The sequence below is a fragment of the Callospermophilus lateralis genome, chromosome 2 (assembly GCF_048772815.1).
Source record: "Callospermophilus lateralis isolate mCalLat2 chromosome 2, mCalLat2.hap1, whole genome shotgun sequence".
Taxonomy (NCBI): Eukaryota; Metazoa; Chordata; class Mammalia; order Rodentia; family Sciuridae; genus Callospermophilus; species Callospermophilus lateralis.
The window spans coordinates 204,035,734-204,063,269 of record NC_135306.1 but is presented as its reverse complement, the minus strand read 5'-3'; the positions used below and the strand labels follow the sequence as shown (position 1 = coordinate 204,063,269).

The 27,536-nt window shown below is 58.6% G+C and overlaps 2 protein-coding genes and 1 long non-coding RNA gene across 3 annotated transcripts in view; 1 reads left to right on the top strand and 2 right to left on the bottom strand.

Moving 5' to 3' along the window:
* The window catches only part of Nrxn2 (neurexin 2), a 95,397-nt gene extending 91,764 nt beyond the window's left edge, over positions 1-3,633 (top strand). The window contains 1 exon segment of the mRNA XM_076844741.2: positions 2,747-3,633. Coding sequence (XP_076700856.2) covers positions 2,747-3,633 — 887 coding nt within the window.
* Positions 3,634-9,105: 5,472 nt separating this feature from the next.
* Slc22a12 (solute carrier family 22 member 12) lies at positions 9,106-13,994 on the bottom strand. The gene is made up of 10 exons (XM_076842939.2): positions 13,593-13,994; positions 12,921-13,024; positions 12,423-12,577; positions 12,180-12,348; positions 10,852-10,975; positions 10,603-10,718; positions 10,165-10,379; positions 9,783-9,891; positions 9,361-9,564; positions 9,106-9,127 (listed from the first exon to the last, which is right to left on the bottom strand). The coding sequence occupies exons 1-10, from the start codon at positions 13,992-13,994 to the stop codon at positions 9,106-9,108; spliced, it is 1,620 nt and encodes a 539-aa protein (XP_076699054.1).
* Positions 13,995-22,705: 8,711 nt separating this feature from the next.
* On the bottom strand, positions 22,706-24,331 carry LOC143391940 (uncharacterized). Its single transcript, XR_013090302.2, has 3 exons — positions 24,144-24,331; positions 23,368-23,543; positions 22,706-23,225 (listed from the first exon to the last, which is right to left on the bottom strand). It is a non-coding gene; the product is annotated as an uncharacterized LOC143391940 (long non-coding RNA).
* Positions 24,332-27,536: the final 3,205 nt, after the last annotated feature.

Here is a 27,536-nt window from a genome sequence, read left to right as displayed (position 1 = left end):
GAAAATCATAACTTCCCCAGCTCTCTGCCAGGCCCTCTGCTGGATGCTAGGGAGATTGATAGATGAGGCTTGGGCCTTTGGACCTCGCCTGGCAGTGAGTCCAAACTTGTGCTTCCAGGATGGAGCAGGGATGCGGCACCAGAAGCAGGAGCATCCTCTGGAGTGTGCCTGGACCAGGTGTTGGGCTGGACTCAGATGACTGAGCTATCAGTAGGGGAATGTGCTTTGAATATAAGGCAAAGGTCAGGGAGACAGGTGGCTTGAGCTGCAGGGAGGACCCCAGACAAGCTCAAGGTCTATGCAGGGAAAGGGAGTCTGGCATGTTTGGGCCCAGGATGCCACCACATGAGGGGCTGTCTGCACTCCTGCAACCAGGGGGACCAGGGACCAGGGTGCTAGCCCATCCTTTGGTGAGTGAGGCTCAGCTGGGGATGGAAGGACACATTTTTTTTTTTATCTAAAGGCTGGAGGACCCTTAGAGCCAGGCCTTGGCCTCATTCTGGACCTGGAGCCCCAAACCCACCTTTGTTAGATAGGAAACTGGCCCAGTCACATGAGAATTCAGTGACAGAACAGGTGTGCAGCCTCCGGAGGAGGAGGAGTTGAGCAGCCCTGGCAGTCTCCAGGAGGCACGGGGATGAGGATTTGGGCTTCCCTGGCCTCTGAGAACCACAGAAGGGACTGGGCACATCCCGGGCTTCCACATCCACATCCATTGTAAGCTGGAATTGGACAATCCCATCATGCTGCTCTGCTTTGAGGATGAGCCCATGGAGGGCCAGGAGCCCTGGGGCTTCAAAATTTGGGGTTCAGGGGAGCCCCTGATCAGGGGAAGCTTGGAGTCTTCCTGGTGGGAAGAGCAGCCTGGGGAGCTGAGCAAGTTTTCCAGTCAATGGCAAGGTCTTGGCTAGGACTGGCCTGTGTGACCAAGATGGCTGTGTGAATGCTGGAGCGGTGATGGGAGGGGTAAGCAGAGGTGTGTGAGTCGCAGCGCGGTCCAGAGGGCTGGGGGTGGGTGGAGCCGGAGTTGCAGTGGGGCAGGACCAGGCCGTGCTTACCAAGGAGGGTGCAGAGGCAGGGAGCTCTTGCTCAGGTGTGGGTGGGGCTTAGAGTGTGCTGGAGGAAGAGCCAGAGATGGAACCTGCAGCCCCAGGAGAGGCCCCTGCAAGCGAAACAACCCCATGCCAGCGCTCTCGTCCCAGCGATAGAGAGCCCTGCTCTAGGTCCCTCCTAACCCAGGCCAGTGGGTTGCTGTGCTTTGAGAGGAGGCCCAGGAGGCTGATGGGAGTTGTAGTTGTTGACCCAGGGTTGATGGGAATACCCCTCCAAGGGCTAATGGGGTTGTAGTTCTCACTTTTGAGGGCTGATGGGAATTGCGGATTTTGCCCAGGGGGCTCCAGTTGAGAGACTAGAGAGAAGGAGGCTCCCCCCCCCCCGCCCCCCACTGTGTCCTTCCCACTAGTTCCCCCCTGGGCCCTGTTTTAGCAAGTGCACCCTTCCCAGATGGCTGTGTATGTATTTTCTTTTCTTTTTTTGCTTTCTTCTTCTTTCCGTTGTTTTATTATTGTTTTAACAATAATAAGAGGGCCAGAGGCGGTCAAGCCCTGGCCAGGTCCTGGCGGCTCATGGGGGTTCTGGGGTGGAGGGAGGGGGGAAGTCAGTGGGGGTCAGAGGTGGAGGGTGGAGAGAGAAAGGTGGGGAGTTAGGCTTAGCTCAGGACTCATGTGACATGTCCCCACTCCCTGCTGGCTCCTGGCTTGCCCCCACCCCTCCCAGCGTGACCTGCTTCTGACCCCTCCTTGCCCATTCTTCCGCTGGGCCTCATCCTCGCCCTTCAAAGTCTCCTTTCCCACCGCCCACCCACAGTCAGCCCTCCAAGCCCCTTCCCGTGGCCATCCCCTCCCAGGACCTCTCCCCCACGCAGCAGTTCCTAGCGCCCGCCCGCGGCCTGTCTTGCCCCCCTTCCCACTGACCCTCCCCCGCCAGCCAGGTGCTCAGCCCGCACCGTGCGGAGTTCAGCTTCGTGTTTAGCCGAGGGGGAGAGGGCACAGGTGAGGGAGGAGACAGTGTTGAGGAGGAAGCGAGATGTCCAGGGAGAGAAGAGCGAGGGAGGGAGACCGAGCAGGTAGACAGGAAACGTTGTACGGAAAAGTTGTTTTTTCTTATTTTTTTTCCGGGAGAACCCGCTTACACAGCTCTGTTTGTAATTTTTTTCTTCATGCTAAAATCACACGGCCTATTTGTTGATGTAAGTTGCCTGAATTCCGTGGTATGCTATCTTCTTTTTTAAAAACAAAAGCAAAAAAAAAAAAAAAAAAGCAAAAAAAGAGAAAAATCTAGAAAAAAAAAACCCTAAAAGATATTGTCGTTAGGTTTGTTTAAATGCTGCTGTTGTATCTGTTTTTAAAGCCTTAAACCAGTAGAGTTGTTTTTATTTTTGTTTTTTTTTCCGTTTCTTTTCGATTTCCTTTCCTTTCTGTTCCTTTTGGTTTCTTAAGACAAACAAAATACCAAAACCCAGAGAGTCACAGAGCCCGTGCGTGGGGTGCCCAGGGCATCCGAGCCGCTGCCCGCTTAACGCGCAGTGCTCCGGCCGGCTGGCGGGCGGGCCCGGCCCGCTCTAGTCTCCGCCAAAGCCAATTGGAACCGATTTGGGTGTGAGGCTGTTGTTTCTCTCTCTGTGCCGGCCGCCCGCGACCCGGCCCGCGCTGACGCCCTGCCTTCTCTCTTCTCTCTCTTGTTCTAGGAGGAGAGTTAATATTGCCCATTATCACGGAGGACTCCTTAGACCCCCCTCCCGTGGCCACCCGGTCCCCCTTCGTACCCCCGCCCCCCACCTTCTACCCCTTCCTCACGGGCGTGGGCGCCACCCAAGACACCCTGCCCCCGCCCGCCGCGCGCCGCCCGCCCCCCGGGGGCCCGTGCCAGGCGGAGCGCGACGACAGCGACTGCGAGGAGCCCATCGAGGCCTCGGGCTTCGCCTCGGGGGAGGTCTTTGACTCCAGCCTCCCGCCCACGGACGACGAGGACTTTTACACCACCTTTCCCCTGGTCACGGACCGCACCACCCTCCTGTCACCCCGCAAACCCGCTCCCCGGCCCAACCTCAGGACAGACGGGGCCACGGGCGCCCCCGGGGTGCTGTTCGCCCCCTCCGTCCCGGCCCCTAACCTGCCGGCGGGTAAAATGAACCACCGAGACCCGCTGCAGCCCTTGCTGGAGAACCCGCCCCTGGGGCCCGGGGCCCCCACGTCCTTCGAGCCGCGGAGGCCCCCGCCCCTGCGCCCCGGCGGGACCTCAGCCCCCGGCTTCCCTCATCTGCCCACAGCCAACCCCACGGGGCCTGGGGAGCGGGGCCCGCCGGGCGCGGTGGAGGTGATCCGGGAGTCCAGCAGCACCACGGGCATGGTGGTGGGCATCGTGGCGGCGGCGGCGCTCTGCATCCTCATCCTCCTCTACGCCATGTACAAGTACCGCAACCGCGACGAGGGCTCCTACCAGGTGGACCAGAGCCGGAACTACATCAGTAACTCGGCCCAGAGCAACGGGGCGGTGGTGAAGGAGAAGGCCCCGGCCGCCCCCAAGACGCCCAGCAAGGCCAAGAAGAACAAAGACAAGGAGTACTACGTCTGAGCGCCGGCACCGCGCCCCACTGCCAGCTGCCCCTCCCGGGAGGCCCGGGAGCAGGGTGCGGCCTCTCCCCGCCGGGGCCTGGGGACCCTCTCCCGGCTGCCTCAGGCTTCTCTCTCAAAGAGGAAACGCAAAAAAGAAAAGGAATAACCCCGTGCTCGCCCCCTTCCTCCTCTGTCCGCGGCGCCAGGCACTGTCAGCCCCGGGGCTGTCTGTCCCTCTCGGCTCCGCGCCGCCAGGCAGGGCACGTGCGCACAGCCCTGGGTTGATTTATTTTTTTAAGGGGGGTAGTTTTATTTTGGTGGGGTTGGGCGGGAAGGAAGGCTGGGGTTTTGTAAAGTGTCCACTACACGTCGTTCATTTCCCTCGATTTTCCTCCCTCCCTCCGTCCCTCCTGCCTTCCCCCCCTTCCCCAGCCCTCCGGTCGTCCCCATCCCAGGCTTGCTGTGTCTCTCCGTCCCTCCCTCCTTTCCCACTTCTCCTTTTTTTTGTGTGCGTATCTGGTTTCTCCCTTTCCTCCCTTTGGGTTCCCAGAGTCGGTGGGAGAAGGGCGGGAGGGCGGCCCCCCAGCGGCCCAGCGGGTGGGTGCGGAGGGGCGGGGCAGTGGGGTGGTCCCCCAGTGTCTCGACTCTCCTCACCGGAGAGGCACCCGCCGGGGGCCGCCCAGGGGAGGGGCTGAGGCCTGGCTGCAGGCCTGTGGTGTGTGCCGCCGGCGACGGGCAACGTGCATTGACATTGACGGGGAAGCTGCGAGGAGCAGGGGTGGGGGCGGGCGGGGGGAGGGCAAGGCAAAAGCAGATATATATTAAAGACAAATACTCGATACCAAGGGCAGCAGCCTGTGGCACCCACTGGGCGGGGCGCAGGGAAGGGAGGGAGCGAGGTGGCATCTGTGGACTGCTGGGTCGCCTCTCGGCCCACGGGCTCCCTGCTCCCCCGGTTTTTTTCTCTTTGTTAACAAATGTGTCCGAGTCTTGGAAACACCCCAACCCCGGAAATGTGTGGGAAAAAGAAAACAAAAACTTTCCAAATTCCAACAGTCCTGTGCCGTTTGTTCCTGGTGGTGCTGTTAGGAACCTGGGCCTGGCTTTGGGCTGGGGTAGGGGCCCAGGTGGGGGCACGTGAGAGCTGGTAAGTCACCCGCACTTTTGAACTGAGCACAACTTTGGGGTCCTGGTGCCTGAGCCCCTGTGGGTGGGACTGCAGGCCGGACTCAGCCCTTGGGCTTGTGGAAGATGGCTGGTCTGTGTCCAAGGTTCCCCAGACCTGCCTTCTCCGTCTTCCCAGCCCCTGCTGCCCGGAGGCATCATGTTGCCAAGACCCCTGGGGCTGTACAAGGGGCCTGACCTGGTCTGGGACAGACCTGCCTGGCCCTTGGCAGCCCCTGGAGGGAGGTGCACCACTCCTGGGTTATAGGAGCATCATGGCCCATCCCAGGTCTCACAGTGAATCAGTGACTGAGCCTAAAGGCCTGCAGCCCTGCCTCCTGTGGTCTCTGCTTCTTCCCCTGGGCCCCTTGAGACTAGGGACTCCTGCCTCCAAGTCCACCTGGCCTACTGGTCAGCTCCTGGACCGGAGGTGGAAGCAGAGCCTCCCGTAGTCAGGGAGAGTATCCTTCATAGAGACCACGAAGCAAGGCCACGCTAGGGGTGGGTCTATGTTAAGCCTCTCGGGGGCAAGAAACAGACGCAGGAGACTCGGATTCCACGTAGGACCCACGTGTGTGGCGTCCAGGAGGAGAGAGTGGGTGGGCCTGGATCCTGGGGGCGGCGGTGGCGGTGGTCACACCACTTGACACACGAGATGTGACTCAGCCATGCTTCTGCCACTCAGGGCTCCTCCCTCAGTTGGCTCCTTCTGCGCCTTCTGCGTGGTAGATCTTGTCCCTGTCCTGGCTCTGCTTCCTGGGCTCTTGGCTCTATGTCGTCCATCACTGTCGATCTGCAGCAGGCGGCCCTGGCTGGGGGCCAGCTCAGACTCCAGGCATTTCCAGTCCAAAAGTCTGGCCAGCTTTAGGCCTGGGCACCTGGGTACCCGCAGGAGCCCACTGGGCAGGGGAATGTCCCTGAGGGGGTGGCAGATGCTGCCCAAGTGGCTCCAACTGGCTTCAGAAGCCCAGCTTGCCCACTGTCATCTCCCCCTTCATCCTGGAGGGGAGCTTGCCTTAGGACCTTCCCCAGCTTGATGCCCCCCCAGACCTTTTGAGAGTCCTCATCCAAAGTTCTATCAAGGGAGGGGTCCCCGCCCACCCCCAGGTGTGGATTTCCAAGGCCTGGCCTCTCCTTGCCCTCCTGAACCAGCCGCCTTGGGGTGAGCCTGCAGCCCCGATTCCCCCCCCCACCACCACCACAGTCCTGTAGCCTGAGGTCACATGCTGAGGTCAGGGAGTCTGGGGGTGGCCCTGATGCGGGCAGTCCTGCCAGGACATCCTGTCCCTCTGCTGGCCACGGCTCACCCCTGAGGCTCTGTGCCGCTGTGCCCTGCTCAGGGGCAAGGCTCTCTTAGGTTCTGCTGTCCTTGTCGGCGCTAGTAAAAAATAAATCAGTCAGGCCGGCAAGAGTTCCTTGGTAATGAGAAGGGAAGGAATATTCCTATTCCAGGAATTTTTAGAATGGCCCTGATGAGGTAGGGGGTAGTCCAGGAAAGGATGGCCCTAGTCCTGCTGGTTGCCATGTGACTGGGGACTGTCTTTCCCTTTCTGCGTAAGAAGCTGAAGAGCTCCTGTCACTAAGGGGCTTCATTGTAAGAGGAAAGATTCAACTCATTGGATTTGACCTTCAACTCATAAGACAGTCACCCAAGTCTCAGTGTCTTTGTCCTGTGCATCAGATGGTGACTGTGGCACTTGAGCCTTAACTGCGCTCCTGGGGACCTGGCTTGCCTGGCAGGGACCCCAGGAGAGGCCCAAACAGCATCCGGGGGCAGAAAAGCCACACAGCTTGGCTCCTCGGCGGGATCCTTGCAGGGATGTATCAGGAGATGCCACCTTGTGGGTACCAAGGACAGGGGCTTGCGGAAGAGGCTCCTGGGGAAGTCTGACTGATGCCCTTTGACCTGGAAGACCTACCCAGCCACCCATGCCCCCAGGGAGGACCCTAGTGCCAGTGGTTTGGGAGGAAGCCCCTTTCCTGGAGGTGGGTATGGAGCCCATGCCCAGCCCTGCCCTCCACGAGGCTTCCTGGAGGAGCTTCAGGTCTGGTTGGGGCCAGGAGAATGGATAAAGGGGGTCCTCAGTCCTTTCCTCAGTCCCTGCTGCGTGAGGCCCCTGCTGCCATGAGATGAGACGCTGGGGTGATCCGGGACCCCTTTCCCATATTCAGTTCCCTTGCCCTGCTCTGTGGGGTGTCCTAGTGGATTTGGAGGTCAGGAGCCCCCAGGTTGAGCTTTAAAAAGAGGGTATGTCCCAAGTGGAGGCCTGCCATTGGGTGGGCAGCCCCCAGGGGTGTAGGCCTCCTCCTGGGCAGGACACCCACTTGGCCAGTGCTGCTGCTGGTCCCCAGAGTGGCAGGGCCCTGGGTCTCCAGCTACAGTCCTGTTGAGTTGGTAAAGGGAGGACCCCGGGTCCTGGCAGCTGTGACCACCTGGAAAGATCAGGAGTGTGGCCACTCTATGGATGGAGGGACAGCTCTGACCTGAGGGGTGAGCAGGAGGGACATACTGGGGAGAGGGGAAGCCACCTCCTCACTGGGTTCTGCCTCCCAGAAATTTATGGGCACCGTGGGGCCCCAAGAATGCTGAGCAAGCCTAAGAAAGGCGCTGGCTCTCAGCAGGCGGACAAAAGATGAAGCCAGGCCGGCCCGCCAGCTGTGTGGAGGGACCCCTACTTCTGCGCTTTTGCCCTGGGGATCTTCACTGTGGGGTAGTCAAGGGAGGATGGCCAAAGGGCATGAGCCTCAGATGCCCAGGGGTCACACTGTCAAGACCAGGCCAGGCCGGATTCCATCTCCCGGCGGCCAGAGGCTGCTTCGTTTTCCCATTGACCTTTCTGTGTGTGCACATGTGTGTGTGCATAGAGGTGTGTGTGTATGTGTGTACGTGCGTGTGCACACAGATGTTAGGACTGGTCACACAGACACAGGTGGACTCAGAGACTATCTCAGCACGTCCCCTGGTGGTGTAGCTGGGGGTCCTGTCTGGTGGGGATCATGCTGGACAGCGTATGACCTCTGCCTGCAGCCACACACCTGTGGAGCCAGAGGACCCTGTGGGATCCAGGTGATCCTGGGAGGGATGATGAGGCCCCCCTGCTGCTGAAGTGTCTCTGCAGGCCCAGATAGTGAGGCAGGGTCACTAGGGCCACATTCGGGCTTGGAGACCTACAGACCGGGGCTGAGTCCTGCTTCTGCCTCCTGCTGTCCGTATGGCATGGGCAACCGATTCCTACCTGCCTCAGTAATTCCATCTGTAAAATGGGGCAGCTTTTCCTCACGGAGTTGATGAAAGGAGATGGAGCCGAGAGGCCCAGCACGACCCATGGCGAGGGCTGGACACGGCAGTGCCTGGGCCCGGCAGACCGGCGAGGAGCCCCCAGACCTCTCCTGCCCCCTCCCCCAGGCAGGTAGACCCTGGGGGCTCATCACAGGAGTCAGGAGGGCAGCCGTTCATTTGTTCCTTTTTTCACTCTTTATTCAATCCCTCACGCCACTGTCCCTCTGACCACCTGAGCTCATCTGTTGGTTGCTGGGAGGAGCTGGGTGTGTGGATGTGACCATGGGCCAGAGTGTCACTAGCGCTGCTGGCTAGTGCTGTGCCCCCGGAAGGAGGGCCCTGTCCTGGGCCTGGGAGGCCAAGAGGATTTCAGGTGTGAAGGTGGGGAGGGGACTGCAGCAGAGCACAAAGCCCGGCATGTGGCTGGAGTGTGGTGAGGCCTGGGGAGGGGCTGGGTGGGCCAGGCCAGGCTGCCAAGGGCATCAGGGTGAAGCCGAGGAACTCGGACTCCATTGCTTGCCCCAAATCAGGGGGGTGATGGTCACCTTTGACCCCTGGGGCAGGTGGACAAGAGGGGTGGCGAGCGAGCAACAGGGTGTCGCTGGCCCTGGCCTCTCGTCTGTGCAGCCAGCAGGAGGCCAGGTGATAGGATCGGTGGAGGGCCTCCTGCCCACCCGGCTGCCCTTTGCCCCTTCTGTGTGGGAGCGGCTCCTGACAGGGAGGGAGACCGTCCTCTGCGCTCTGGAAATGGAGGCCTTGCCCTCTTCTGCCACCTCCGGAGGACGCGAGAAGCCTCCTCTGATGGCCCGTTGCAGGCGTCCCAGGAGCTAGAGCTGGGTGGCCTTGAGGACCCCACACCTTGGAGGGCGGTGTCTTGCTTTCTTAACTGCCCTGTTCGGGAAGGAGGCAGAGGGCCGTGTCATCGAGCACCTCACTGGGGGCGGGAGGGCAGCCATCCGGGACTTGTGAGGACCTCCGCACACCTCTGATATCCCCCTGACCAGGCCTCACCCGCCTTCCCCCGGCCTCTCTTGGGGTGGCCTGGGGTCAGTCGGGCCGTTTACACCTCCTGTGGTGAAATGCAGGGCAGAGGCTAAAGCCTTACAGTCAGGGGCAGACCCAGCCCTGGCTGTCTCCTCTCTCCCAAAGCTGTGCTGTGTGACTCTGGGCCAACCCTCTATCTCTCTGGGTCTCTACTTCTCTGTTCAGTGAGGAGGGTGAGTGCCCAGGCCAGCCCGTTCTGGGGTTCTCTGGAAGAAGAGAAAGAAGAAAGGGAGGGCGTCCCAGGGCTGGGCCACTCACGGGTTCTGTATATCATGGATGGTGTCGGGCAGCGGCAAGTTCTGGGTTTCGGGCAGCAGGAGTGCAGCCAGGCCACTCAACAATGGCACGGTCCCGTGAACCAGCAGGGGCAGTGAGGGGGCGTAGATGCCCAGCAGCAGGACCAGGGGTCCCAGGATGGCTCCCCCACGGGCGGCCATCTGGCCCAGGCCCACCGCTGTCATCCTGCAGTGCAGATGCTCCTGTGAGCGGCCGCCATATCCGCAGGCAGCTTTGACCTTCTGCCCCAGCCCAGCCCCACGTGGCCCAGGGACGCAGGCTGGGTCAGAACTCGCCTGGACAGCCCCAGACCACATGGAAGGGAGTCGCGTGGCAGGAGCATCTGGGTCCGTGGCGGCCACCCCACCTCCCTCCCAGCCTAGGGCACCCTCGCGGGGCCTCACCTGAGCACGGTGGGGAAGAGCTCACTAAGGAAGATGCTCACGCAGGTGAAGCTGGCCCCTAGCGCCCCCAGCCCCAGCACGGCCAGGGCTGAGCGCAGGGCCCCCATCTCTGTGGACACAGACAGGTTAGCAGGATGGGCGGCAGGCCTAGTTCTTTCCTGCGAAACTCATCCCTGAGTCCTCATTTGTCCCATCCCCGTCCCTGGACTCCGCTGCTGCTTCCGCTGCTCTGGCCCAGCCAGGCCCTCGCTGCCCAGCAGCCTCCTCAGGGGGCTGCCGCTCTGGTCCTAGCCCTCGGAGGAAGGGGCCGAGGGCCCCTGTTCCTGGCTCTGGCCCCGTGGTCCTGCCTCCCTTGGGGGTCAGCCGGGCTGTGCCTGCTCACCGTGGGGCACCAGGGTGTTGGCCAGGACGCAGAGCCCCGACAGCACCAGGGAGCCGGCCTGCAGCGGGCGGCGGCCCAGGCGGCTCAGCAGCAGCAGTGTGCCCAGCTTGGCCGGGAGGTCCACGGCCCCGATGAGCAGCTGGAGCAGGAAGATGTTGCTGCCCAGGGCCTGCAGGTTCAGGGCCAGGCCGTAGAAGGTGAAGGCAAAGGCGAACCTGGGGGCAGTGGGCAGGTGAGCTGGGCGCCTCCTGTCGGGAGCCTGACTATAGAGGGGCAGGTGACCCGGTTGCAGCACCTCCTGGGGGCACTCTCAGGCCAGTGGCCAGACAGGAGAGCCCGCAGGGCCCTTGGTCACTTGCCGCTCGAGCCCTGACTCCGGGCTCCCCTGGCAGCCAGCAGCTGAGGCCGGCCTGGTGGGGTGGGGTCAAAGGCACCTACCAGATCATCAGGGAGACCCAGGTCCTGAGGCGCAGCCCGGGTGTGCAGAACAGGGTGCCCAGGCTGACGGGGTCCTGGCCCCTGCTCACCTCCTCCTGCAAGGCTGAGAGTACGACCTTGGCGGGTGGGGGACAGAGGTATCAGTGCTGGGACACTTGCAGTCCTTCCTCCCGGATATCCTCACCGGGAGCTGGCCCGTGGTTGGCCTCCCGGCTGGGGCAGGGACAGGGACTGAGGCCAGGTCCTCACCTCCATGGTCAGTGTGTCCCCTGCTGCCCTCTTGCCGTTGATGGCGGCCACCCTCTGCAGCTCCCGCAGGCCCCAGTCCAGCTTGCCCGTGATGAGGAGCCATCTTGCGGATTCGGGCAGCCACCTGGAGTGCAGGGGTGTGTGGGGGTCACTGCCTGCCCCTCCCCCTCCTCACTGTCCCCTGTCTCTCAGCTGGAAGGGGCCTCCCTGGCACCACAGCTTCAGGCTCAGAGCTGTGGGGTCCGTGCTGCAGGGGACAGCAGGGTTCAGCAGGTGACCCTCCGCCTCCCTCCTCCCTGGGCTGGGGTTGGGGCCCACCCTCTGTCCCTGGACCAGCTGCTGCCGGTGGGTGACCCTTGTTCCTTCCTACCTCCTCCTGCCTCACAGCCCTTTCCCACCTCCTTCAGGAGCCAGGCTGCACCCAGGCCCCAGGGGCTGCAAGTCCACAGAGTGGGTCTCCCGCGCCAGCGCCCCTGGTGTCACGTAGCCCCCTGTTCATCCTTCTTGCTGCCAAAGTCTCACCTTCCTCCCCAGGCGCGGGCCAGGAGCAGGTCTGTGATGTCACCCGTTGGCCAGCCCACGTCATCCCCTCTGGACCCCTCACGTCCGGCTGTCCCCACGGCCGCCTGCCCCGGCCTGCGCTGTGTTGCCTGCCCACCACTCCCTACGGAGCCTCCTGCAGGCCCAGGTCCCTTAGCCAGGTGAGCTGTCCTGTGGGGAGCCACCTGCCTCACACCCTCCAGGGTCCTGAGCTTGTCTGGGATTTGCAGAACAGGGGACAGAAGGGGCCTGGGGGTACAGACTACAGTCGACGAGCCCCAGTGGCTTGTCAGACTTGGGCACAGGGAGGAAGGGAGAGGTGCTGTGGCCTTCGGACTCCAGCATGGGGGGGGGCTGCCCCCAACGTGGGGAGAGCAGGTGTTGGTAGGGAGGTGTCACAGGCGCCTGGAGCTGAGGCCGAAGCTGGGGTGGGCACAGTGTGAGGTCTGCAGCACTTGGAGGGGTTGGAGATGCTGGCTGAGACCCTCGAGGGGAGGCCCTGGGCCGTACTCACTGCGTGCATTGGGGTGGCCAGGTAGCAACCCCTAGGCCACAGACAGTGAGTATGGGGCTCCTGGAGGCCTCGGGACGGAGTCCTGGGCGAGCGAACCCCGGGTTGGAGTGGGTTTGCGTCACAGGCTTGTGGTGTGCAGGCTCCCTCCAGCCCAGGTGACCCTGGCCTCCAGCACTGACAGCCTTCTGTCCCCAGGGAACGGAGCGTCTCCTACACTGGGGGCCTCAAGAGCAGGCAGGGTCTCTTCCAGGAGGGGAGAGGGTGCGGCACCCACCATGAGTACACAAAGCTGAGGATGAAGGGCACGGAGATGGCCAGCTGCAGCAGCGACCAGTCACGCACACCATAGGCCACCGCGGCCATCAGCATCTGGCCAAAGCTAAAGCCCACGGAGTTCAAGGTCATCACCAAGGGGCGGGCCCGCGCCGATGTCCACTCCATCACTGCAGGAGACGGCGTGGGTCAGCCCGAGGCCCGTCACAGCCTACCCTGCACGGCCCCAGGTTGGGGGACCTACAGAGACTGCCCGAGTTCATCATGATGCCCGCCACGGCGAAGGCCACCAGGAAGCGGAACAGGCAGTACAGGGGGAAGGTGGGGGCGAAGGCAGCCACCGTCCCCGACACGGCTGTCTGCAGGTAGTTCCACGTCAGCACCCTCTTGCGCCCGAACCTGCGGCACACACACGGGGGTGGCGGATCCAGGGCGTGTGGCGGGGTCACCGGGATCTGGATCTGTGGAGCCCACCCTGTGCCCACCGAGCGGAGGAAGCTGCCCTTGGTCAGACCTCGGGGGCGACAGGGAGCCCTGGAGGTCAGCGGAAGGTGTTCTCAGTGGAAAGGGCTGCCCGTCACCAGAGGCCCTCCAGGCACCCAAGGCTAGTGCGGCCGTGCAGAGTGACAAGCCACAATGACACTCTACAGCCCCAGAGCAAGGCGAGTGACCTGTGGCCTGAGGAGTGACCAGACTTGCTCTGGTGACATGGAAAACGGACCCACCAGGACCAGGGGCTCACCTGTCCGAGACGTGGCCACACACCGCAGCTCCCACCAGCACCCCCGCCAGGTAGATGGACTGGGACATGGGCTTCAGAAACTGAGAGTCACACACCAGGTCCCACTGGCGGAGAGCGGGGGAGGGGTGAGCCCAGGAGGGCGGGGCCGAGGAGCTAGTGGGTGGCTCCTACGGAGGGGGCCCCCTCTGGGGGCATGGAGCAGGGCCCCGGGTTCTGCGAGGGCACCGCAGGTGTGGCTTGGTCTCCTGAGGAGTGCACTGCCACCCCACCAAGCCCTCCGTGGCTCCCTATTGCCCCTGCCCTGCCCAGAGGCCACATTCCTCCTCTTCTTCACAGAAACGCCCCTTCCTGCTTGCTGGGACCAGCTGTCCCTCTCCACTGGCCCAGATTTGTCTCGTGTCCCTTATGAGAAGGCACTGGGCCTGCCCTGTGTGCTTTGTCCTCAAGGAACCCAGCAAATGGTCACTAAGCGCCCCGTGACTGACAGCCAAGTGTCAGCAGACACATTGGGAGGTCCCCGTCCCCTGCAGGGCTGTGTGGCAGAGGCCCGGCTGAGGGCTGACCCCAGAGCAAGGGAGGCCCGGGGAGGTGGCCCTTCCTAGGACTGGACCGTTTTGAGTCCAACTATTGACCTGTGGCTTTGACCCCCAGGAGCCAGGTGTGGCCCCTTACCTTGGTCACGGTGGTGGAGGTGAAGCTGCTGCGGTCATAGACCCAGCCGTCCACGCACGGCTCTGTGGCGGCCTCGCTCCAGTTGGTGGCCGTGGCGTTGGGGTCCAGGAGCTGCCACTGCGGCTGGCGGAAGCGGAGACACTGGTGTGGCTGCTGGTTGGGGCCCCGTGGGACGGAGACAGCCAGGAGGGCCTCAGGACTCAGGGTCCCCGCGACGCCGGCCTGGCTGGTGGCGTTGTCCAGGAGGGGCACCCAGCAGCGGTGGCTGGGCACGGCGGCCGAGAAGTTCTCTGCCATGTTCTGCATGGTGAGCAGGACGATGGGGACCACCAGGGCCATCAGCTGGAGAATCTGGAACCTGCCCATGCCACCTACTTGGTCTAGGAGTTCCGGAAATGCCATGGCGCCGCCCTGGGGACCCAGGGAGGCACCCGCTTCACAGAAGCTGGTCCAGGGCCCGGGGCCACGAGCCACAGGCCTGTGCTTCCCACAGCAGCGACCACTCCAGCGTCCCCAGCCGGGCAGCCGGGAGCATGTCAGGGGCCACCGGCTTTGCAGAGCTGGGCCTGGGGCTCCTTGGCATCCGCTCACTGGCTGTCTCTTGGGGTGGCTCCCACGGAGCCTTGGAGCCACATGCTGTGACCCTGAGGCCACCCACGTGTCCCAGGGACACTGCTGCCCTGGGCCTCTGGAAAAAGCTGACTTTGGAAAGTGGGACTTGGAGACTGAAGCCACCCACGCTGGAATTAAAGTGTGACCAGGGGCCGCTTATGGCAGAGCATTTAGCAATCATCCCAGACAAAGTTTAACCCGGCCCTGAGGGAGGCGCAGGCGCAGGGGATCGGCAGGGCTGGCCTCCCTCTGCCTCAGGGAACCCGTGGCTGCGTGCCACCCCTCAGGGCCCCTGCCTGCCTCACAGGGTGGCCCCAGGATTCCCCTGTTCTTGGAGCCTCCAGCGGCGTGGGCTTGGGGACACATGTGTCCCCACGCCTCCTAGCCTGTGGGCTGCCATCACTGATGCCTGTATCCCCTCTGCCGCTACCTCTCCTGAGTCACAGTGGGGCTTTCTGAGTTGACCAGACGCCACCTTTGGATGGCCGAGGCTGAGGTCCCCACGTGTGCCTCCCTGGCAGCTTCCCTGTCTCAGCTGTTAGAGGCTCCATCCTTCCAGCTGCTCAGGACAACATCAGGGGGTCACCAGGGGAATCCTGCCAGTTCACCTTCAAAACTTGTCCAGGGGCCAGATGCAGTGACGCTCGCCTGGGATCCCAGCAGCTTGGGAGGCTGAGGCAGGAGGATTGTGAGTTCAGAGCCTTCAGCAACTTGGCGAGGCCCTAGGCAACCTAGCAAGCCCCTGTCTCAAAATTAAATATAAAAAAAGGGCTGGGATGTGGTTCAGTGGTTAAGCGCCCCTGGGTTTAATCCCCGGTACAAAAGAAAAAGCGTCCAGGACATGCACACCCGCTCCACTGCGACCATCTTGGCCTGTCGAGGTGAAGCTCCTGGGTCAGTGCAGTGGCCTCTCCATAGACTCCTTGCTTCCACCTTTGAGCCTTTATAGAATGTTCTCCACCTGAAGAAGAGGGATTCTGGTTCACTCCAGTCAGGCCACATCACAGTTGTGCTCAAAACATGGCCGCATCTCCTCACCTCTCTCAGAGTAAAAGCCAATCTTTACGGTGACACCGTTGGACCAGTCATTGCCTCTCCAAGCTCATCTCTGGTCCTTGCTCTCTACACATCAGCTGCAACCACCTCCTTGCTGGACTTTGTGCCACATGCATGTTTGCCTCAGGGCCTTTGCACCTGCTGTTCCTCTTGCCTGGGCCCCTCTTCTCCCAGAGATTCCCGTGGAATCCTGAGGATTCCTTCAAGTTTGTGTTAGGAAGGCTTATTTTCAGCATGGACTTGTCTGAACTCCCTAACTAAACTTCATCTGCCCCCATCCTTGGCACCCCCAGTTCCATTTCTTACATCTTTTGTCTCCGTTATACTTACCACCGTGGGTCACAGTATGTGTTACTCATTTGTTTGTTTCTGTTTAGCTTCCTACCATTTGAATGGAAGCTCCTTGAAGGTGCAGATAATGGCTATTTTGTTCACTGCTCATCCCATCACTTGGCACATAGTGAGCACTCAAGCATGGATTAAATGAGCAAATTGATTAATGAGCAAATGCTTGAGTTACATAATCCCAATGTAATCCAGGATCCATTGGAACCAATATCCTCCTTGTGGGGGCTACTCAGTTTCAGGATCCAGCTTCCCAACTTGCTCTTTAGTTGAATTCATTTTGCTTTTTAAACCTCCTATTAAGATTTTTATTTCTCCAATCATGGACGTTTTATTTTCAGAATTTGTAAATTTCATTTCAAAATCCCTATTTGGTTCTTCCTATTCTGACTCTGCCATTATTTTGGTTCTGCCTGTTCTTGTTTCCTAATTTCCACTTCTTGTTTCATGGGCACACTCATTTCCTCACTCTCCAAGAGGATTCGGAGTGTGCTTTTCTGGTTGCTATGGAGACCCATTCACAGAGTAGATTTTATAGCATGTTGAGGAAGTGCCCGCTTCTGCAGGAAGCCCTGGGGATACAGCAGGGAACCCAGGAGATCGTTCCCTGCCTTCCTCTCATCTCTGTGGGAAGGCCTGCCCGGGGTGGAGGGGAAGCTGGCCAAGAAATAAACGAAAAGTAGTGATTATGCCATGGAGAGCTACTAGGGCACATAAAGGGTAAAGAGTGAAGGGGGCAGGCTGGGGCTGGGGCTCAGTGGTAGAGCGCTTGCCTAGCATGAGTGAGACTCTGGTTTCAATCCCCAGCACCACATAAAACTAAATAAACAAAATGAAGGTATTGTGTCCATACACAACTAAACATATTTTAAAAAAAAGAGTTAGGGGGCTACTTTAAGCAGTGCCATCAGGGGAGACCTTTCTCTGAGGATGATATTGGAGAGACCTGAGTAGGTGAGAGACGAGACACACAACTGGAGAACACTCAAGGCAGAGGGTGAGCCTGGGCAAAGGCCCTGGGGTACGAATGTTCTTGGACACTCAAGGAGTAGTAAGGGGGTCAGTGTGGTCAGGGAGGAGTGAGCAGAGGGAGTGGGAGGAGTTGGGGGCGACCAGCTGCAGGATCAGAACCCACAGCTCCTACAGCTCTGATATATGAATTAAAAGACCCCTGGCTTCCATGAAGGAAGGGGCAGTGTGGGGGAGGGGCCCAGGAGCTGTGGGGTCAGGAGGCCAGCAGTATTGGGAGGGGCTCAGGTCCGCACTAGCCCCGGGGAAGGAAATGCTGGGTTGGGACGCTGTGAGCTTGGCATGGCGTGAGCCATCCGGGCAGCGGTGTCACGGAGTGACTGGGAATTACTAGGGCATGAAAGGCATTTCAGGTCACAGGACTGGATGAGTCCACTTTGGGAGTGACCTTTCATAGCCAGGAGGGGTGGTTTGAGGCTGAGCCTTCCAGGTTCTGGTTTTGAGAGGTCAATAAGAGAGGCGGGGCCAGAGAGAGAGAGAGAGAGAGAGAGAGAGGTGTGTGTGTGTGTGTGTGTGTGTGTGTGTGTGTGTGTGTGTGTAGGAGGCACAGCCAGTGTGGTGTGGAAAACCAGGACAGCCGGGTTCCAGGAGCTGGATGGAGAGCGTTTGACCCGGTCATCCACAAGGTCGAGTCTGGGGATGGGGGAAAGGAGGACCCGCCGGGGAGCGGCAGCGTGGACTTCTCCAGTGACCATGGCTTGAGGGTTTGCTGTGGACTAGGAGTGAGATCCCCACCGGCCTGGGTTCCTTGAGGACTGGAGGAGAGGAAGCAGGATCAGTGAATGCAGAAACACATTAAGAAACTTTGTATAAGGAGAAGCTGAGAAATGGGGAAGTGGTTTGAATGGAGCAGACGGATGCTAGCTGCTATAACAAGCAACCCCCAAATATATATCGGCTCAGACACCATAGAGGTTTATTTATTTTTGTGGATCGAATCCAGGGGCACTCTACCATTGAATTATATCCCAGTCCTTTTTAAAAAAAATTTTTTTTTCTTAAGTTTTAGGTGGACACAATATCTTTATTTGACATTTATGTGGTGCTGAGGATTGAACCCAGCGCCTCATGCATACTAGACAAGCGTCCACCACTGAGCCACAACCCCAGCCCCCGAGTCCTTTTTTTATTTTGAGACAAGGTCATGCTAAGTGGCCTGTGCTGGCCTCAAACTTGAGGTCCTCCTGCCTCAGTGTCCTGAGCTGAGCTCACTGTGCACCACCGTGATTTTTTTTTTTTTTTTTTTTTTTTTTTGGTGCTTGGCAGTGAACCCAGGGTCTTGTGCATGTGAGGCAGCCCTCTACCAACTGAGCTAAGTGCCCAGCCTAGAAGTTTAGCTCTTGATGGTGTAAAGTCCCTAATGTGCATTGCTGCTCAGTGGGCAGCTTTCTTCCATGAGGTTTCCGGGACACCGGCTCCTCCCGTCTGTGGTGCTCATGTGTATCCAGCCATGGAGGAGAAGGGAGGACAGCCAGTCACCTGCACTTGGACCGTCCTAGCCCGGAAGTGGTGCGCGCTGGTCAGGTTCCCGTCCACTGGTAAGAGCTGTCCCAAGGACTCACCTCGAGGGCCGACTGAGAGGAGGTGGTTCCTGGCTGGGCCGATGCCTCCCGGCCACAGCTGCAGACTCTGGAGCAAGTGTGCGGGCGGACAGAGCCTCTCCAGGGCTTGCTTGTGGCGCACACCTGTAATCCCAGTCGCTTGGGAGGCTGAGGCAGGAGGATCGCGAGTTCAAAGCCAGCTTCAGCAACTTAGCAAGGCCCTGAGCAACTTAGCGAGACCCTGTCTCTATAAATATAAAAGAAAGGGCTGGGGATGTGGTTCAGGGGTTAAGCACTCCTGGGTTCAATCCCTTGTACAAATAATAATAATAATTCCAAAGTTCTGCATACTTTTCTAGGTCTGTTGCTCCTAAGCCTGCTTCTCTTCCAGGCCTGATACTCCCAAATTCCTGGGAAATCTGTAAATTTACCTGTACACTGTCAGTGACCCCCAGTAAGTAGATTAAGCAAAGAGAGACGACAATCTTGAGGACTCTGTAGTGTAGGGGACTTCCCAGCACTGTGTACTGATTGGGCGATGGTCGAGAGCCACCAGGGGACTGTGTGTGGATGATATTGCGCGTCGCAGCCTAGTGAACAGGTTAATCTGGAGTCAGGAAACCTGCAGTGGACATTTCCTCTGGTTGACTGCCCACACGCATTGTGAGCCCTATTCGGCTCTGCTGGTCCCACACAGCACCGGAGATGGGGTGACCTGCTACAACCACCCAGACGCACAGCCCCTCTGAGATGGGTGTGACCTGCCCAGATGCCAATCAAGCTGCTGACTGCAAGATGTCAGGGAGCAGGACTCCGCCCGAGAAGCCTTCCCCCTGCCTTTGATGTTCCCCCTTAAGTGAACCCCCGGAGCCATTTTTCTAGTTGTCCATCTCCAGCTCCTGTGGACTGGACCCATCAGGGCTCCATCTTTAAAACTCTTTCTGACTCACTGTCTTTTGTTCTTCACTAATTGTTCTAGACTTTCATTTCTCAGGAGGCTTATCCCCCCGAGCAGGCGAGAATTCCCTGGCGAGGTGCTGGCCACCCGTGATAGGTAATGGAGGCTCCCAAGACTGACCAGACCACCGGAACCCATCTCGGGGTCCTGCCACCTTCCCGTGCCCACCTCTCTCCAGATTTCCTTTAAAAGAAGAGCCAGGAACCCCCAAACCCGCTCACTGCAGACGCCCCCATTCTCCCTTGAGTGAGCCTCTACTTCTAAATCAACCCTCCTCCAGGTCTCTGACTGGCACCAGCTGAAATTCTTGTCTGTCGTGTGGTGATGGCTGATTTGAAAGTGAAATCGTGTTGGTCCCATTCTGCGCGGACGTCCCGCACCATTGGCCCCTCTCTGCCGGAGCCCACTCCCGTGGAAGCTGACCCCTGACCCGCCTGCGCCCTGACCTCAGGGCTTTAAACCACGGGGCTGGTGCCAGCTTCCTTCCTGAGTGGGTACGGGAGGTGCCTGTTCTGAGAACTTGGTGGCACTTTATGGAATGGGTCTTGGGACTGCACCTGCCCCCCCCGCCCCCCTTCTCTGTGGCTTTTCTGTTTTTAGGTGGCCCCTCCGCGGCCTTCAGTGTCTCGGGCTTCAGAACTGCCTGCCTCTGGCTCCCCGGCCCTGGCCAGAAGAAATCTTTGTCTCTGCTTCAAGACCCGGGGTTTTCTTTGGGGTCTGGGATGGCGTTGTAACAGTGTGTTCCGAGGACCCCGCAGGGGACGGGAGGGAGGTGGAGGAACAGGGGAGGCCGCCACGAGGGTGGAGGAGACAGCGTGCTGAGAGGCCCAGAGCTGGCCTGGGAGCTGGGGCGTAGTCGCCACCACCAGGGCCGGCTGTCTGAGAACAGGCACAGGCAACTCTTTGTGGACATCTTTGTGCCCCGGGGGACCTCTTCCTGGGTAGTGCAGCAGGATTTTTGTGATTCCTCCCAGTCCCCAACGTCCTGTGGTGACAGCAGCTGCCTCTGGTCCCAAGCCAGACAGGAGAAGGGGCAGGAGGGGTGCTGACTGCCAGTGACTCAGCAAAGCCCGGAGCCGGCCTGGGCCAATCCAGGCAGGCTGCTGGAGGAGGCGGCCACCAGCCTGAGTTCCTCCAGGGGCGCCTGCCGGCTTGGTGCCCTCCAGGCTCCCCAGACCCACGGATCCTCCATGTGAGGTCGGAGCCTCCTCTCCTGCCCGCCTCTCTGGGGCGGAAGAGATCTCCCTGAGAAGGACTCTGCCAGCCGGGGGCCTGAGGTCCTTGCTGGGAGCCGTAGGCGGCTCCCTGGGTCCAGAGAGGCCAAGGAGCTCCTGGGAATGCTCTTGGTTCCTTTTGCTGCCCGGGCTCTGTCCCACGGAGCGTCTGCCATGTGTCCCTGTCCCTGGCTCCAGCAGGTGGCTGTCCCACCCGCTCCGGTCCTGGAGGACCTCTTGCCAGTCCCACCTTGAGCCAGGTGACAGGAGTCAGGTCGCAGTTGCAGGCCTTCTAGAGCCCCGAGTCCCCAACACGGCCAGGCGCAGGGCCAGGGCCAGGCAGGTGCAGGGTGGCGGTCAGCACCAGCTCCACTGTGCCCACTGAGCTCCTCATGTTTGAAAGGGACACGTGCACCCACTTAGCAATTTGTCTTCAGGACGTGAAGGCGCATCCTGTCTCCAGCCTCCCAGGAGAGGCCACGCGAGGATTCTCCCGCGGCTCTGAGGGGCGGGACCCCCTCTTTTTCCGTGGTACTGGGAATTGAACCCAGGGGTGCTCTACCACTGAGTTACACCCCCCGCTTTTTTTCTTCTTCTTTTTTAAATTTTAAATTTTGAGACAGGTCTTGCTCTTTGGGATCCTCCTGCCTCAGCCTCCCGTGGTGCTGGGATTGCAGTTGTGCCACACGCCTGGCTTCTTAGACCCCCTTTTACAGAGGCAGAATGGCGTCGCAGAGTGGTGAGGCCAGGTCTCCCATTCCCCCAGCCCCCATCCCACCCCAGGATCTGAGTCCTTAACTAACAAATTTGACTGGAGGTTCATGGGACCGAGAGTGTGGGGAGCCACCGAAGCCACAGACAGGGTCCCTGCTTCGGTACCAAATCCCCTCCTTGGTGGGGCCCTCGTGTCCTCTCTCCTGGGCCCCAAGGCCCATCCCATCTCCCTAGAGGGAGCCCCTGGTGGGTCACTGCCACGGAACCCTTGACACCTGTGCCCCCAGGCCGCCAGCTTGGCCCCTCCTCCCTCTGGACCGGTGACAGGTTTTCCCAGACAGACCAGCCTCCTCCCCCAGGTGACTTCTCCACCCCTGTGGCCCGTGTGCTGCCCCTGCCTGGCCCCGAGGGGACACTGGGTCCCCAGGACGCTTCTTCCCGTTCTGCAGCATTGCTGGGACCCTGCTGGAGTCGAAATGCGCTTTCCTCCTGTGGCTCCTGGGAGCAGGGGTGGCCGGCCACCTGTGTGCCTGGCGCCTTCTCGGGGGCTGTTGGGTGTGGAGGGTGGCAGAGGGCATCTGGCTTGGTACCAGCGGGGTGGGGGCTTGGGGCTCGTGGTGACTGTCTTCTACTAGTGGCTTTAATTGGCCCCCTGTGTGTGCTGCCATGGACCTGGAGACCCTCTCCCCGAGTCCCCAAAGCCCCTGCCGGGGTGGCTTGCTCTAACGGTCCGTTGAGCAAATCCGCTGGAAATAGGTCAAGGAGAGGGCCGGGCAGCTGGCTCTGCTCCCTTCCCTTTCATGTGCCCGGCGGCTCCTGCCAGTCTGGCCTCCCTGCTCCAAAGGGACTTCGCTCTCCTTGCTGTGTCAAAAAGATCCTTCATGTTAAAATTCAACCGAGAGATGTTAACCAGCCGTCGGAACCGGGCTGTCAAGACGGGAGTTGCTCAAACAGGTTGAACTTCGCGCCGCCCTGTGTTCTGCAGAGGGTCCTGCCCACAGCCCGCAGCGACCTGCTGGCACATTTGAACAAGGCAGGGCGCAAATTCTTCCCCCACCCGCTGGGCCACTTCCCAGCCTTGGCCAGGCGCGGGAGCCGCTGGCCAGGCGGAATCCCGGTGTCCCTCCTGGGCTCACGCCGTATTCTTGGGGCTGTTGTTCCGAGGAGCTATGTGAAGTGTATTTGAGGACAAGTCTAGCTGGCGGGGTGGGGGTGGGGGGGACGGGACGCATGATGTGGATTTTGGCAGAAATCCTCTCATCTCACCGGAAAACACGGTGGCAGGATTTGGCTGGCGGCGTGTGCAAACAGTGTGAGCAGGAGCGTTCTCTGCTTCTGTGGATGGAGAAGCACACTGAGATCAGAGTAACCCGTGCTGGCCTCGCCTTCAACAGGCCCCACAAATTCTCCTGAAGTGAGAGGCAGTGTGGTCCAGTGGTTATCCACACACAGGCTGGTGTCAGGCTGCTTGAATTTGAATCCCTGCCCTGCCCAGGCTGTGTGGCCTTGGGAAAGTTGCTGAACCTCTCTGTCTCAGTTTCCTCTCTTGGGGATGATAATAGTTCTGATCTCATCATGTTCTTGTGAGGACGAAATGAGCACAGGTAAATAACATAATAATAACTTACAACAACAGTCTCCGACAACAGTGAAGGCTGTGGACACGTTGCTATTTTTATTCCATTATTTTAAGTGATTTTGGACAAGGAGGCCCAGGGGAACCGCACACACGAGCCCCCTGAGGCTGGACCTCAGAAGGGCTCCCAGGGAGCCAGGTTTGGCCCGGGGTCAGATCTGTGTTTGGAAGATGAGGCCCCAGACCGTGCGCCACACAGTGAGACGGTGTAAATCTGGGTCGAAATGTGACTCATCCTTTCCCACATGGCTCCTGCGTGCTCGGTGGCTTTAGGAAGATCTCCTGTTTTTCTTATTTTCAACACAAGAACACCTGTGTCGCAGATGTCAGGAGGGTGGGCCCCTGAGGGCTTCCTGCGACGGGTTCGTCCCCGTCAGTGCTGCTGAGCAGAGCCCGGGAGGGTTTGGGGCACGGAGTGAGGCTTCTTGTTCCTGGTGGTTCCTGTCCCTGCGGGGGTCCCTCTCAGCCTCAGCCTCTTCCTATGTCTCTCTCTGGCCTGGTCTGTGAAGGCCAGTCCCTGGCCTTTGTCTACAGGGACACACAAGCACACACACCTGCCGAGGGCCACAGGTGTGTGGGCACCATTCACCCACGCCCTTGTTTTGAGGACACTTGGTTTTGAGATGGGGGCGGAGGGGCTGGCAGGCTTGCTTGGCCTCTGCACTCTTACCTAGAAGAGCTCGAGCCAGTCTGGGACGTGGTGAAGGACAAGACCAAGCGTCCTGCCTGCACGTTGGGGTGGAGTCGGGGGAGACGGAGGCTTGGGACAGGGCGTGGTGGCCCGTGCCTGTAATCCTGGTGGCTCGGGAGGCTGAGACGGAAGGAACTCAGCCACAGAGCAAGACCCTGACTCAAAACAAACAGATAAAATGGGCTGGGGGGGTGCAGCTCAGGCAGAGCAACCCTGGGCTCAGGAGTCACCAGCAGAGACGGGAGGGCCCATGGCCAGGAAGGCCTGGCCGGGGAAGGGGCGAGGGCTCACGGCTCACACCGGAGGCCGGGGAAGAGCGGAGCATGGAGGGGAGAGCAGCCCCACAGGGGACACTGTGTGCAAGGACCCTGCAGTGGTGGGGGCCATGACACTGTGAGTCCAGTGAGCAAGGACGAAGCTGGCATGGGTGGACGCTGGTCACTCAAGGCCCTGAGGGGTCTCTTTAGCATTTGGGATTGAACCCAAGTTGGGGTGGGAAGCAGGGGGACTTGGTGACCTCAATTAGAGTCATCACAGGCGTGAGAGAGGGAGGGCTCAGGACAACCCTAGGCCTCCACCTCTAAAGGCCGAGTGGAAGTCTTTATGCCGCTGACCCAGATGGAATGGTCTAGAGTCTGGGGGAAGGTCAGGGTCAGCCTGGGCCTTGAGGAGGCTGACCCCCAGGGAGGCAGCTTAGGGGCTGCTGGGTCACAGCTGGTGCAGGGAGGTCCTGCTGCTGCAGAGATGTCCCTTACCCTGGGAGCCTGCTGGAGGGGTCCTGGAAAGGAAGCAGCTGGGGGCTGGCCAGCTGCTCTGGCCGGAGCGTCCTCATGTGGCTCTGCTGGAAGGTAAGCACGGCTTGGAGCCTCCAGACATATTTGATGTGGTCCAGAGGCTGGGATTTACAGTCCAGCTGACCTTGAACATTGGGACCGTTCACATAAAAATCATATCTCCTTTGACTTAAAAGTCCCCAGGCTCACAAGCTCCATGGCAACAGTGGGCTGGACCACAGTGGCCATGGCCTCTGCTGCAGGGGCTGAGCTCCACACTGCCCCTGCAGGCCGATCCTGGCACTGCCACCCTGCGGCAGTGCTGCTGTTGGACACCAGACTTGGTCCTTTCCCGCTAATTCCCTAGCTCCCTTGCTGGACCCAGCTGGGGCACTGCCTCTCCTGCCCGACTGTGTCTCCTTCTCTGGGCCGTGGCAGTCACTCCATCTTCTCTTGTTTATCCTGACCTTGACAGTTTTGAAGAACAGTGCTCAGGTACTTGGTAGAAAGACCCTCCGTTTGGGTTTCGGCAACGTTTTTCTCAAGGGCTTTGGGGAAGGTCAGTAAGGTGGCCATCATCACATCCAGAGGTACAGGCTCCACTGCATGAATATCGAAGGGTACCAACAGCAATACTAGGACGGTGTCTGCCAAGCCTCTTGGGGACCTTAATTAGAGTCATCACTGTGGGCATCCTGAATCCCACGCCTGTTCCTCCGCAGCCAGTTGTGGCTGGAAAAAATACCCACACAGAGCTGGGGGTGCGGCTCAGAGGTCGAGCACCTGCTCAGCACGTGTAATGCCGTGGGTTCCACTCCCAGCACCCAAAACATATTTTTTTTAACGTAAAATTTGTTTTTTAAAAAATATTTATTGTTTAGTTATAGGTGAGCACAATGTCTTTATTTTACTTTATGAGGTGCTGAGGATCGAACTCAGGGCCTCATGCATGCTAGGCGAGTGCTCGACCTCTGAGCCACAACTCCAGCCCAAGGATAAATTTCTCGAGTATGATCAACCATACATGTGATACCTGTGTACACCCGCGAAGCCACCTCCACGAGCAAAGCCACAGACATCTCCCTCCGCAGTCCGGCTCCCTGGGCCGTTTGTCCTTCCCCTCCCCTAATCCTGGCAAACACTGATGGATCACCGGACACTAAACACGCATCTAACACTGATCACTGAAGATCAGTTTTCGTTTCACCCAATTTTATGTGAGCATAAAAACATATGCATAGAATTCCACCGTGTGGATGTGTCCGCCTTTGTCTCTCTAGTCACCTGTTGATGGATACCTGTTGCTTCCAGGTCTCGGTCATTGCAAATAAAGTTGCTATGAACATTCAATACAAATTGTCGCTTGGGCCAAGCTCAGTTTATCCTCGTAAATATTCGGGAATGGGATGACCGGGTCCTCTGCTGGTGGATGTTAAATCTTAGTTTTCTTGCTGTGTTGGGAATGGAACCAGGGCCTCACGCAGGCGAGGCGAGCCCCCTTCTACCCAGCCACAGCCCTGGAGGTTAAACCTTTTCAGCAATGGCCTCTCTTTTTATCCAAGTGGCCATTCTACTTCATGGGGCCACAGTTGTTCCACGTTTTCTCCAATACTCAGTCTTTCCATTTTTTGCCAGTGGGTGGGTGCGAGCTGGTGTTCGCTGCGGTTGGATTTGCATTTTCCTAGCGATGTCGCGTCTTTTCCTGTGCCTATTGGCGGGCGCCCATACATCCTCTTTGGGAGGCATCTGCCCGAGACTTTTGCATGTTATAAAAATGGGATGGTTTTGTTGTTGAGTTGGAAGTGTTCCTCCAGCTTCTTGAACAGAAGTCCTTTGTCACAGAGTGTTCGGATGTGTCCCCCAGCTTGTGGCCTGCCATTTTATTTTCGAAAAGCTGAGTTTTTACTTTTTATGGAGTTCCATGGATCATTTTTTCCTTTCATATTTTTTGTGTTGTATTTAAGAATGCTGGTCAAACCCAAGGTTGCTAAGATTTTCTCCAGTTTTCTTCTAAAAATTCTTATAATTTTAATGTTTATACTGAAGTCTATAATAGGGTTAATTTTTTGATATGGCGTGAATTAGCACCAAGTCCCCCTCCCTCCCCCCCTTTACCTATGTGGCCACCCAGTGTTTGAGAATCATTTGTTGAAAAGATTATCCTTTCCTCATTTAATTGATTTGGACACAATTGGAAAATCAATTCACCATATATGCATGACTCTGCTCCTGGTCTCTCTCTGTTACATGAATAAACCTTTCTGGTGCTGGGGATCCGACCCAGGGCCTCACACTCGCTAGGTGAGCTCCATCACTGAGGTATATCCACAGCCCTTTCTTTCTTTTTAATTATTTTGGGCTAATCCAGATTCTTTGCATTTACATATAAATGTTACAATGTGCCTGTCAATATGAACAAAATAGTCTGCTGTCAATTTGGTTGGGATTTCTTTCTATCTATAAATTTTGGAGAATCGACATTTTGATCACACTGAGATTGTTAGTCCCTGCTAGACAACTACGTCACCTACAAATAAGGACAGTTTTGTCTCCTACCGGATTTGTATGCCTTTTATTTCCACTTCTTGCCTTGCTGCTTTCACTAGGCCAGTGTTGAGCAGAGGTGGTGAGTAGGGACCTCCTAGCCTCGTTCCTGATCACACATTCAGTCTTATGGAAAGAAATATGAGGTTACCAGCTGGGTATGGTGGTGTGTGCCTGGAATTCCAGCTACTTGTGAGGCTGAGACAGGAGGATTGCAAGTTCAAGGCCAGCCTGTGCAACTTAGTGAGACACTGTCCCCCAGAAAAGGTGGGCTCTGGGATGTGGCTCAATGGCAGAGCACTTGCCTGGCACATAGGAAGCCCTGGGTTCAATGCCCAGTACTAAAAAAAAAAAAAAGTGGTGCTACCTCTAGGGCAGCAGAGTGCCTTCCTTAGGGCCACAGATGTCCTTTCTAAGGGTGAGGACGTTCCCTCTCATGTCTATTTGCTGAGTGCTGTGTATCAGGAATGGATTTTGAATTTTGTCAAATATTATTACTGCATCTATTGAACATAAAAAGTTTGTTAGAATTTAATTTGTTAACCTTGATTTTCAAACGTCAAACCCACTTTGCTTTCCTGAGTAAAGTCCACGTGGCCACAATGTCCTTTTTGCAGTATGTTATTGGAGCCAACCTGCTCACCGTCAAGACATTGTGTGTCTTGGGCTGGAGGTGAGGCTCTGGGGTAGAGTGCTTGTCCTGCGTGTGTGAGGTCCTTGCATCCCAGAACTGGGAAAAGAAAGAAAGGAAGGAAGGAAGGAAGGATGGATGGAAGGAAGGAAGGAAGGAAGGAAGGATGGAAGGAGGGAGGGAGGGAGGAAGGAAGGAAG

What these genes read in the sequence shown, in the direction of transcription:
- Slc22a12 (XM_076842939.2), bottom strand. Translation starts at nt 13,994, where the DNA reads ATGGCATTTCCGGAACTCCTAGACCAAGTAGGTGGCATGGGCAGGTTC. An exon ending in GATGAACTCGGGCAGTCTCT is followed by an intron (nt 12,349 to 12,422) that starts GTAGGTCCCCCA and finishes CGTCTCCTGCAG; the next exon opens with TGATGGAGTGGACATCGGCG. An exon ending in ATCCATGATATACAGAACCC is followed by an intron (nt 9,128 to 9,360) that starts GTGAGTGGCCCA and finishes ATTTCACCACAG; the next exon opens with GAGGTGTAAACGGCCCGACT.